Genomic DNA, 10,000 nt, shown 5'->3' on the forward strand with positions numbered 1-10,000 from the left:
GTAGTGTTGTCTCTCTCTCTTCAGTCTCTTCCTCTCAGGTAGTGTTGTCTCTCTCTCTCCTCCAGTCTCTTCGTCTCAGGAAGTGTTGTCTCTCTCTCTCTCCTCCAGTCTCTCTCTCTCTCTCCTCCAGTCTCTTCCTCTCAGGTAGTGTTGTCTCTCTCTCTTCAGTCTCTTTCTCTCAGGTAGTGTTGTCTCTCTCCCCTCCTGTCTCTTCCTCTCCGGTAGTGTTGTCTCTCTCTCCTCCAGTCTCTTCCTCTTAGGTAGTGTTGTCTCTCTCTCTTCAGTCTCTTCCTCTCAGGTAGTGTTGTCTCTCTCTCTCTCTCCTCCAGTCTCTTCCTCTCAGGTAGTGTTGTCTCTCTCTCTCTCTCTCCTCCAGTCTCTTCCTCTCAGGTAGTGTTGTCTCTCTCTCCTCCAGTCTCTTCCTCTCATGAAGTGTTGTCTCTCTCTCTCTCCTCCAGTCTCTTCCTCTCAGGTAGTGTTGTCTGTCTCTCTCTCTCCAGTCTCTTCCTCTCAGGAAGTGTTGTCTGTCTCTCTCTCTCCAGTCTCTTCCTCTCAGGTAGTGTTGTCTCTCTCTCCTCCAGTCTCTTCGTCTCAGGAAGTGTTGTCTCTCTCTCCTCCAGTCTCTTCCTCTCAGGTAGTGTTGTCTCTCTCTCTCCTCCAGTCTCTTCCTCTCAGGTAGTGTTGTCTCTCTCTCTCTCTCTCTCTCCTCCAGTCTCTTCCTCTCAGGTAGTGTTGTCTCTCTCTCTCTTCCAGTCTCTTCCTCTCAGGTAGTGTTGTATGTCTCTCTCTCTCTCCTCCAGTCTCTTCCTCTCAGGTAGTGTTGTCTCTCTCTATCTCTCCTCCAGTCTCTTCCTCTCAGGTAGTGTTGTCTCTCTCTCTCTCCCCCAGTCTCTTCCTCTCAGGTAGTGTTGTCTCTCACTCTCTCCTCCAGTCTCTTCCTCTCAGGTAGTGTTGTCTCTCTCTCCTCCAGTCTCTTCCTCTCAGGAAGTGTTGTCTCTCTCTCTCCTCCAGTCTCTTCCTCTCAGGTAGTGTTGTCTCTCTCTCTCTTCCAGTCTCTTCCTCTCAGGTAGTGTTGTCTCCCTCTCTCTCTATCTTTCAGTCTCTTCCTCTTAGGTTGTGTTGTCTCTCTCTCTTCCAGTCTCTTCCTCTCAGGTATTGTTGTCTCTCTCTCTCCTCCAGTCTCTTCCTCTCAGTTAGTGTTGTCTCTCTCTCTCTCCTCCAGTCTCTTCCTCTCAGGTAGTGTTGTCTCTCTCTCTCTCTCCAGTCTCTTCCGCTCAGGTAGTGTTGTCTCTCTCTCTCTCTCTCTCTCCTCCAGTCTCTTCCTCTCAGGAAGTGTTGTCTCTCTCCTCCAGTCCCTTCCTCTCAGGTAGTGTTGTCTCTCTCTCTCTCCACCAGTCTCTTCCTCTCAGGTAGTGTTGTCTCTCTCTCTCTCTCTCTCTCTCCTCCAGTCTCCTCCTCTCAGGTAGTGTTGTCTCTCTCTCTCTCTCTCCTCCACTCTCTTCCTCTCAGGTAGTGTTGTCTCTCTCTCTCCTCCAGTCTCCTCCTCTCAGGTAGTGTTGTCTCTCTCTCTCTCTCTCTCTCCTCCAGTCTCTTCCTCTCAGGTAATGTTGTCTCTCTCTCTCCTCCAGTCTCCTCCTCTCAGGTAGTGTTGTCTCTCTCTCTCCTCCAGTCTCTTCCTCTCAGGTAGTGTTGTCTCTCTCTCTCTCTCCTCCAGTCTCTTCCTCTCAGGTAGTGTTGTCTCTCTCTCTCTCTCCTCCAGTCTCTTCCTCTCAGGTAGTGTTGTCTCTCTCTCTCCTCCAGTCTCTTCCTCTCAGGTAGTGTTGTCTCTCTCTCTCTCTCCTCCAGTCTCTTCCTCTCAGGTAGTGTTGTCTCTCTCTCTCTCTCCTCCAGTCTCCTCCTCTCAGGTAGTGTTGTCTCTCTCTCTCCTCCAGTCTCTTCCTCTCAGGTAGTGTTGTCTCTCTCTCTCCTCCAGTCTCTTCCTCTCAGGTAGTGTTGTGTCTCTCTCTCTCTCCTCCAGTCTCTTCCTCTCAGGTATTGTTGTCTCTCTCTCTCCTTCAGTCTCTTCCTCTCAGGTAGTGTTGTCTCTCTCTCTCTCCTCCAGTCTCCTCCTCCTCAGGTAGTGTTGTCTCTCTCTCTCTCTCCTCCAGTCTCTTCCTCTCAGGTAGTGTTGTCTCTCTCTCTCCTCCAGTCTCTTCCTCTCAGGTAGTGTTTTCTGTCTCTCTCCTCCAGTCTGTTCCTCTCAGGAAGTGTTGTATGTGTCTCTCCTCCAGTCTCTTCCTCTCAGGTAGTGTTTTATGTCTCTCTCTCTCCTCCAGTCTCTTCCTCTCAGGTAGTGTTGTCTCTCTCTCTCTCTCCTCCAGTTTCTTCCTCTCAGGTAGTGTTGTCTGTGTCTCTCCTCCAGTCTGTTCCTCTCAGGAAGTGTTGTCTGTCTCTCTCCTCCAGTCTCTTCTTCTCAGGTAGTGTTGTATGTCTCTCTCTCTCCTCCAGTCTCTTCCTCTCAGGTAGTGTTGTCTCTCTCTCTCCTCCAGTCTCTTCCTCTCAGGTAGTGTTGTCTCTCTCTCCTCCAGTCTCCTCCTCTCAGGTAGTGTTGTCTCTCTCTCTCCTCCAGTCTCTTCCTCTCAGGTAGTGTTGTCTCTCTCTCCCCTCCAGTCTCTTCCTCTCAGGTAGTGTTGTCTCTCTCTCCTCCAGTCTCATCCTCTCAGGTAGTGTTGTCTCTCTCTCCTCCAGTCTCTTCCTCTCAGGTAGTGTTGTCTCTCTCTCTCCTCCAGTCTCTTCCTCTCATGTAGTGTTGTCTCTCTCTCTCTCTCCCATCCAGTCTCTTCCTCTCAGGTAGTGTTGTCTCTCTCTCCTCCAGTCTCTTCCTCTCAGGTAGTGTTGTCTCTCTCTCTCTCTTCTCCAGTCTCCTCCTCTCAGGTAGTGTTGTCTCTCTCTCTCCTCCAGTGTCTTCCTCTCAGGTAGTGTTGTCTCTCTCCTCCAGTCTCTTCCTCTCAGGTAGTGTTGTCTTTTTCTCTCCTCCAGTCTCTTCCTCTCAGGTAGTGTTGTCTTTTTCTCTCCTCCAGTCTCTTCCTCTCAGGTAGTGTTGTCTTTTTCTCTCCTCCAGTCTATTCCTCTCAGGTAGTGTTGTCTTTTTCTCTCCTCCAGTCTCCTCCTCTCAGGTAGTGTTGTCTCTCTCTCTCCCCCAGTCTCTTCCTCTCAGGTAGTGTTGTCTCTCTCTCTCCTCCAGTCTCTTCCTCTCAGGTAGTGTTGTCTCTCTCTCTCCTCCAGTCTCTTCCTCTCAGGTAGTGTTGTCTCTCTCTCTCTCTCCTCCAGTCTCTTCCTCTCAGGTAGTGTTGTCTCTCTCTCTCCTCCAGTCTCTTCCTCTCAGGTAGTGTTGTCTCTCTCTCTCCTCCAGTCTCTTCCTCTCAGGTAGTGTTGTCTCTCTCTCTCCTCCAGTCTCTTCCTCTCAGGTAGTGTTGTCTCTCTCTCTCCTCCAGTCTCTTCCTCTCAGGTAGTGTTGTCTCTCTCTCTCCTCCAGTCTCTTCCTCTCAGGTAGTGTTGTCTGTCTCTCTCCTCCAGTCTCCTCCTCTCAGGTAGTGTTGTCTCTATCTCTCCTCCAGTCTCTTCCTCTCAGGTAGTGTTGTCTCTCTCTCTCCTCCAGTCTCTTCCTCTCAGGTAGTGTTGTCTCTCTCTCTCTCCTCCAGTCTCTTCCTCTCAGGTAGTGTTGTCTGTGTCTCTCCTCCAGTCTGTTCCTCTCAGGAAGTGTTGTCTGTCTCTCTCCTCCAGTCTCTTCCTCTCAGGTAGTGTTGTCTCTCTCCTCCAGTCTCTTCTTCTCAGGAAGTGTTGTCTGTCTCTCTCTCTCCAGTCTCTTCCTCTCAGGTAGTGTTGTCTCTCTCTCTCTCTCTCCTCCAGTCTCTTCCTCTCAGGTAGTGTTGTCTCTCTCTCTCTCTCTCTCCTCCAGTCTCCTCCTCTCAGGTAGTGTTGTCTCTCTCTCTCTCCTCCAGTCTCTTCCTCTCAGGTAGTGTTGTCTGTCTCTCTCCTCCAATCTCTTCCTCTCAGATAGTGTTGTCTATCTCTTTCCTCCAGTCTCCTCCTCTCAGGTAGTATTGTCTCTCTCTCTCTCTCTCCTCCAGTCTCCTCCTCTCAGGTAGTGTTGTCTCTCTCTCTCCTCCAGTCTCCTCCTCTCAGGTAGTGTTGTCTCTCTCTCTCCTCCAGTCTCTTCCTCTCAGGTAGTGTTGTCTCTCTCCTCCAGTCTCTTCCTCTCAGGTAGTGTTGTCTTTTTCTCTCCTCCAGTCTCTTCCTCTCAGGTAGTGTTGTCTCTCTCTCTCCTCCAGTCTCTTCCTCTCAGGTAGTGTTGTCTCTCTCTCCTCCAGTCTCTTCCTCTCAGGTAGTGTTGTCTCTCTCTCTCCTCCAGTCTCCTCCTCTCAGGTAGTGTTGTCTCTCTCTCTCTCCTCCAGTCTCTTCTTCTCAGGTATTGTTGTCTCTCTCCTCCAGTCTCTTCCTCTCAGGTAGTGTTGTCTCTCTCTCTCTCCTCCAGTCTCTTCCTCTCAGGTAGTGTTGTCTCTCTCTCTCTCTCTCCTCCAGTCTCTTCCTCTCAGGTAGTGTTGTCTCTCTCCTCCTCCAGTCTCCTCCTCTCAGGTAGTGTTGTCTCTCTCTCCTCCAGTCTCTTCCTCTCAGGTAGTGTTGTCTCTCTCTCTCCTCCAGTCTCCTCCTCTCAGGTAGTGTTGTCTCTCTCTCCTCCAGTCTCTTCCTCTCAGGTAGTGTTGTCTCTCTCTCTCCACCAGTCTCTTCCTCTCAGGTAGTGTTGTCTCTCTCTCTCCTCCAGTCTCCTCCTCTCAGGTAGTGTTGTCTGTCTCTCTCCTCCAGTCTCCTCCTCTCAGGTAGTGTTGTCTCTCTCTCTCCTCCAGTCTCTTCCTCTCAGGTAGTGTTGTCTCTCTCTCTCCTCCAGTCTCTTCCTCTCAGGTAGTGTTGTCTCTCTCTCTCTCCTCCAGTCGTCTCCTCTCAGGTAGTGTTGTCTGTGTCTCTCCTCCAGTCTCTTCCTCTCAGGTAGTGTTGTCTCTCTCTCTCTCTCTCCTCCAGTCTCTTCCTCTCAGGTAGTGTTGTCTCTCTCCTCCAGTCTCTTCTTCTCAGGAAGTGTTGTCTGTCTCTCTCTCTCCAGTCTCTTCCTCTCAGGTAGTGTTGTCTCTCTCTCTCTCTCTCCTCCAGTCTCTTCCTCTCAGGTAGTGTTGTCTCTCTCTCTCTCTCTCCCTCCAGTCTCCTCCTCTCAGGTAGTGTTGTCTCTCTCTCTCTCCTCCAGTCTCTTCCTCTCAGGTAGTGTTGTCTGTCTCTCTCCTCCAATCTCTTCCTCTCAGATAGTGTTGTCTATCTCTTTCCTCCAGTCTCCTCCTCTCAGGTAGTGTTGTCTCTCTCTCTCTCTCCTCCAGTCTCCTCCTCTCAGGTAGTGTTGTCTCTCTCTCTCCTCCAGTCTCCTCCTCTCAGGTAGTGTTGTCTCTCTCTCTCCTCCAGTCTCTTCCTCTCAGGTAGTGTTGTCTCTCTCCTCCAGTCTCTTCCTCTCAGGTAGTGTTGTCTTTTTCTCTCCTCCAGTCTGTTCCTCTCAGGTAGTGTTGTCTCTCTCTCTCCTCCAGTCTCTTCCTCTCAGGTAGTGTTGTCTCTCTCTCCTCCAGTCTGTTCCTCTCAGGTAGTGTTGTCTCTCTCTCTCCTCCAGTCTCCTCCTCTCAGGTAGTGTTGTCTCTCTCTCTCTCCTCCAGTCTCTTCTTCTCAGGTATTGTTGTCTCTCTCCTCCAGTCTCTTCCTCTCAGGTAGTGTTGTCTCTCTCTCTCTCCTCCAGTCTCTTCCTCTCAGGTAGTGTTGTCTCTCTCCTCCAGTCTCCTCCTCTCAGGTAGTGTTGTCTCTCTCCTCCTCCAGTCTCCTCCTCTCAGGTAGTGTTGTCTCTCTCTCCTCCAGTCTCTTCCTCTCAGGTAGTGTTGTCTCTCTCTCTCCTCCAGTCTCCTCCTCTCAGGTAGTGTTGTCTCTCTCTCTCTCTCCTCCAGTCTCTTCCTCTCAGGTAGTGTTGTCTCTCTCTCTCTCTCTCCTCCAGTCTCCTCCTCTCAGGTAGTGTTGTCTCTCTCTCTCCTCCAGTCTCCTCCTCTCAGGTAGTGTTGTCTCTCTCTCTCCTCCAGTCTCTTCCTCTCAGGTAGTGTTGTCTCTCTCCTCCAGTCTCTTCCTCTCAGGTAGTGTTGTCTTTTTCTCTCCTCCAGTCTCTTCCTCTCAGGTAGTGTTGTCTCTCTCCTCCAGTCTCTTCCTCTCAGGTAGTGTTGTCTCTCTCTCCTCCAGTCTCTTCCTCTCAGGTAGTGTTGTCTCTCTCCTCCTCCAGTCTCCTCCTCTCAGGTAGTGTTGTCTCTCTCTCCTCCAGTCTCTTCTTCTCAGGTATTGTTGTCTCTCTCCTCCAGTCTCTTCCTCTCAGGTAGTGTTGTCTCTCTCTCTCTCCTCCAGTCTCTTCCTCTCAGGTAGTGTTGTCTCTCTCCTCCAGTCTCCTCCTCTCAGGTAGTGTTGTCTCTCTCCTCCTCCAGTCTCCTCCTCTCAGGTAGTGTTGTCTCTCTCTCCTCCAGTCTCTTCCTCTCAGGTAGTGTTGTCTCTCTCTCTCCTCCAGTCTCCTCCTCTCAGGTAGTGTTGTCTCTCTCTCCTCCAGTCTCTTCCTCTCAGGTAGTGCTGTCTCTCTCTCTCCTCCAGTCTCCTCCTCTCAGGTAGTGTTGTCTCTCTCCTCCAGTCTCTTCCTCTCAGGTAGTGTTGTCTCTCTCTCTCCTCCAGTCTCCTCCTCTCAGGTAGTGTTGTCTCTCTCCTCCAGTCTCCTCCTCTCAGGTAGTGTTGTCTCTCTCTCTCCTCCAGTCTCCTCCTCTCAGGTAGTGTTGTCTCTCTCTCCTCCAGTCTCTTCCTCTCAGGTAGTGTTGTCTCTCTCTCTCCTCCAGTCTCCTCCTCTCAGGTAGTGTTGTCTCTCTCTCTCCTCCAGTCTCCTCCTCTCAGGTAGTGTTGTCTCTCTCTCTCCTCCAGTCTCCTCCTCTCAGGTAGTGTTGTCTCTCTCTCTCCTCCAGTCTCCTCCTCTCAGGTAGTGTTGTCTCTCTCTCTCTCTCTCCTCCAGTCTCTTCCTCTCAGGTAGTGTTGTCTCTCTCCTCCAGTCTCCTCCTCTCAGGTAGTGTTGTCTCTCTCTCTCCTCCAGTCTCCTCCTCTCAGGTAGTGTTGTCTTTCTCTCTCCTCCAGTCTCCTCCTCTCAGGTAGTGTTGTCTCTCTCTCTCCTCCAGTCTCCTCCTCTCAGGTAGTGTTGTCTCTCTCTCCTCCAGTCTCTTCCTCTCAGGTAGTGTTGTCTCTCTCTCTCCTCCAGTCTCTTCCTCTCAGGTAGTGTTGTCTCTCTCTCTCCTCCAGTCTCTTCCTCTCAGGTAGTGTTGTCTCTCTCTCTCCTCCAGTCTCTTCCTCTCAGGTAGTGTTGTCTCTCTCTCTCCTCCAGTCTCCTCCTCTCAGGTAGTGTTGTCTTTCTCTCTCCTCCAGTCTCCTCCTCTCAGGTAGTGTTGTCTCTCTCTCTCTCCTCCAGTCTCCTCCTCTCAGGTAGTGTTGTCTCTCTCTCCTCCAGTCTCTTCCTCTCAGGTAGTGTTGTCTCTCTCTCTCCTCCAGTCTCCTCTTCTCAGGTAGTTTTGTCTCTCTCTCTCCTCCAGTCTCCTCCTCTCAGGTAGTGTTGTCTCTCTCTCTCTCCTCCAGTCTCTTCCTCTCAGGTAGTGTTGTCTCTCTCTCTCTCTCCTCCAGTCTCTTCCTCTCAGGAAGTGTTGTCTCTCTCTCTCTCTCCTCCAGTCTCTTCCTCTCAGGTAGTGTTGTCTCTCTCTCTCCTCCAGTCTCCTCCTCTCAGGTAGTGTTGTCTCTCTCTCCTCCAGTCTCCTCCTCCCAGGTAGTGTTGTCGGCTGCTCGTAACAGTCTATCCCGCCTCCTGGACCACCTCCTCACCCCATCAGACCAAGTGTCCCATCTCACAGCCTATGGCGTTAACAAGGGCACTCTGGTTAGTAGGCTGGGACAGGGCTTACACCGACTCACAGCCAAACAGATGAGCAGTAAGGTTAGTGGTCTATAACAATATATTGTATATAGAATATGTATATTATATGTTAGTTTGTTTTTCTCTGTTGAAAACCTGAGTTGGAGGAACATGAGGACTGGATCAACAGTACACAAGAACGGGCAGTACAGGAATTATTTGAAACTCAGTTATTTTTTTGTTATAAGCAGTTTTAGGAGGACATTTTGAATGTTATTTCTCCTCCTCCCAACAGTAACTCGCATTCTTCAGTTTAGAAAATTAAACCCCTAACCTGGGTCTTCTGCATGCCTCAGGACTGAGTTATCCCTCTGAACTAAAGCCCTTGGCATTAGCTAAGAGATCTAACGTTAGTCTTCAGTCTTGAGGCTTTACAAATTCATCCTAATGTATCCGGGACAACAGTGGCAATACATAATGTAACTGCCAGAATAAAGGAAACCCCAACATAAACGTCTTAATAGGGCGTTGGGCCTCCAGCAGCCAGAACAGCTTCAATGCACCTAATGTCCTTGGAATAGATTCTACAAGTGTCTGGAACTCTGTTGGAGGAATGCAACACCATTCAATAATTAGTTTTTTTGTTGATGGTGGTGGAAAACACTTTCTCAGGTGCCGCTCCAGAATCTCCCATAAGTGTTCATTTGGCTTGAGATCTGCTGACTGAGACGGCCGTGGCATACAGCGCATTCGGAAACAATTCCGACCCCTTGACACTTTCTACATTTTGTTACGTTACAGCCTTATTCTAAAATGCATTAAATTGTTTTTTTCCCTCATCAATCTACAAATGATTCACCGTAGGGATGGTGCCAGGTTTCCTCCAGAGGTGACGCTTGGCATTCAGGCCAAAGAGTTCAATCTTGGTTTTATCAGACCAGAGAATCTTGTTTCTCATGGTCTGAGAGTCTTTAGGTGCCTTTTGTCAAACTCCAAGCGGGCTGTCATGTGCCTTTTACTGAGGAGTGGCTTCCGTCTGGCCACTCTACCATAAAGGCCTAGTTGGTGGAGTGCTGCAGAGATGGTTGTCCTTCTGGAAGGTTCTCCCATCTCCACAGAGGAACTCTGGAGCTCTGTCAGAGTTACCATCGGGTTCTTGGTCACCTCCCTGACCAAGGCCCTTCTCCCCCGATTGCTCAGTTTGGCCGGGCGGCCAGCTCAAGGAAGAGTCTTGGTGGTTCCAAACTTCTTCCATTTAAGAATGATGGAGGCCACTGTGTTCTTGGGGACCTTCAATGATGCAGAAATGTTTTGGTACCCTTCCCCAGATCTGTGCCTCGACACAATCCAGTCTCTGAACTCTACGGACAATTCCTTCGCCCTCATGGCTTGGTTTTTGCTCTGACATGCACTGTCAACTGTGGGACCTTATATAGACAGGTGTTTGCCTTTCCAAATCATGTCCAAGCAATTGAATTTACCACAGATGGACTCCAATCAAGTTGTAGAAACATCTCAAGGATGATCAAAGGAAACCGGATGCACCTGAGCTCAATTTCGAGTCTCATAGCAAAGGGTCTGAATACTTATATAAATAAGGTATTTCAGTTTTTTATTTTTAATACATTTGCCAACAATTCAAAAAACCTGTTTTCGCTTTGTCATTTATGGGATATTGTGTGTTGTTTAATGAGGATTTTTATTTATTTTAATCCATTTTAGAATAAGGCTGTAACGTAACAAAATGTGGGAAAAGTCAAGGGGTCTGAATACTTTCCCAATGCACTGTATGATTTACATCATTTTAAATTCTCATCAAACCAGTGACTGTGGAAGTCATCCTATGATTGCATAGCCATGGTAGCCAAAATAATGGCCTGCCCAGCATTTTCATACATGATCCTAAGCATGATGGGATGTTAATTGTTTTATTAACTCCGGAACCACACCTGTGTGGAAGCAAAGTGTTCCCATTGTTTTGGAAGTTACCTGTAGATGGTATTAAATATATTAACGGTATGTTAACCC

At 49.4% G+C, this 10,000-nt stretch overlaps 1 protein-coding gene across 1 annotated transcript in view; it reads left to right on the forward strand.

Annotated features, from left to right (window-relative positions):
• LOC121554210 (coiled-coil domain-containing protein 171) overlaps window positions 1–10,000 on the forward strand; it is a 96,605-nt gene that overhangs the window by 59,266 nt on the left and 27,339 nt on the right. The window contains exon 21 of the mRNA XM_045211793.1: window positions 7,872–8,053. Coding sequence (XP_045067728.1) covers window positions 7,872–8,053 — 182 coding nt within the window. The remainder of the gene's footprint in view (window positions 1–7,871; window positions 8,054–10,000) is intronic.

Source organism: Coregonus clupeaformis, chromosome 39, assembly GCF_020615455.1.
Source record: "Coregonus clupeaformis isolate EN_2021a chromosome 39, ASM2061545v1, whole genome shotgun sequence".
NCBI classification, from domain to species: Eukaryota; Metazoa; Chordata; class Actinopteri; order Salmoniformes; family Salmonidae; genus Coregonus; species Coregonus clupeaformis.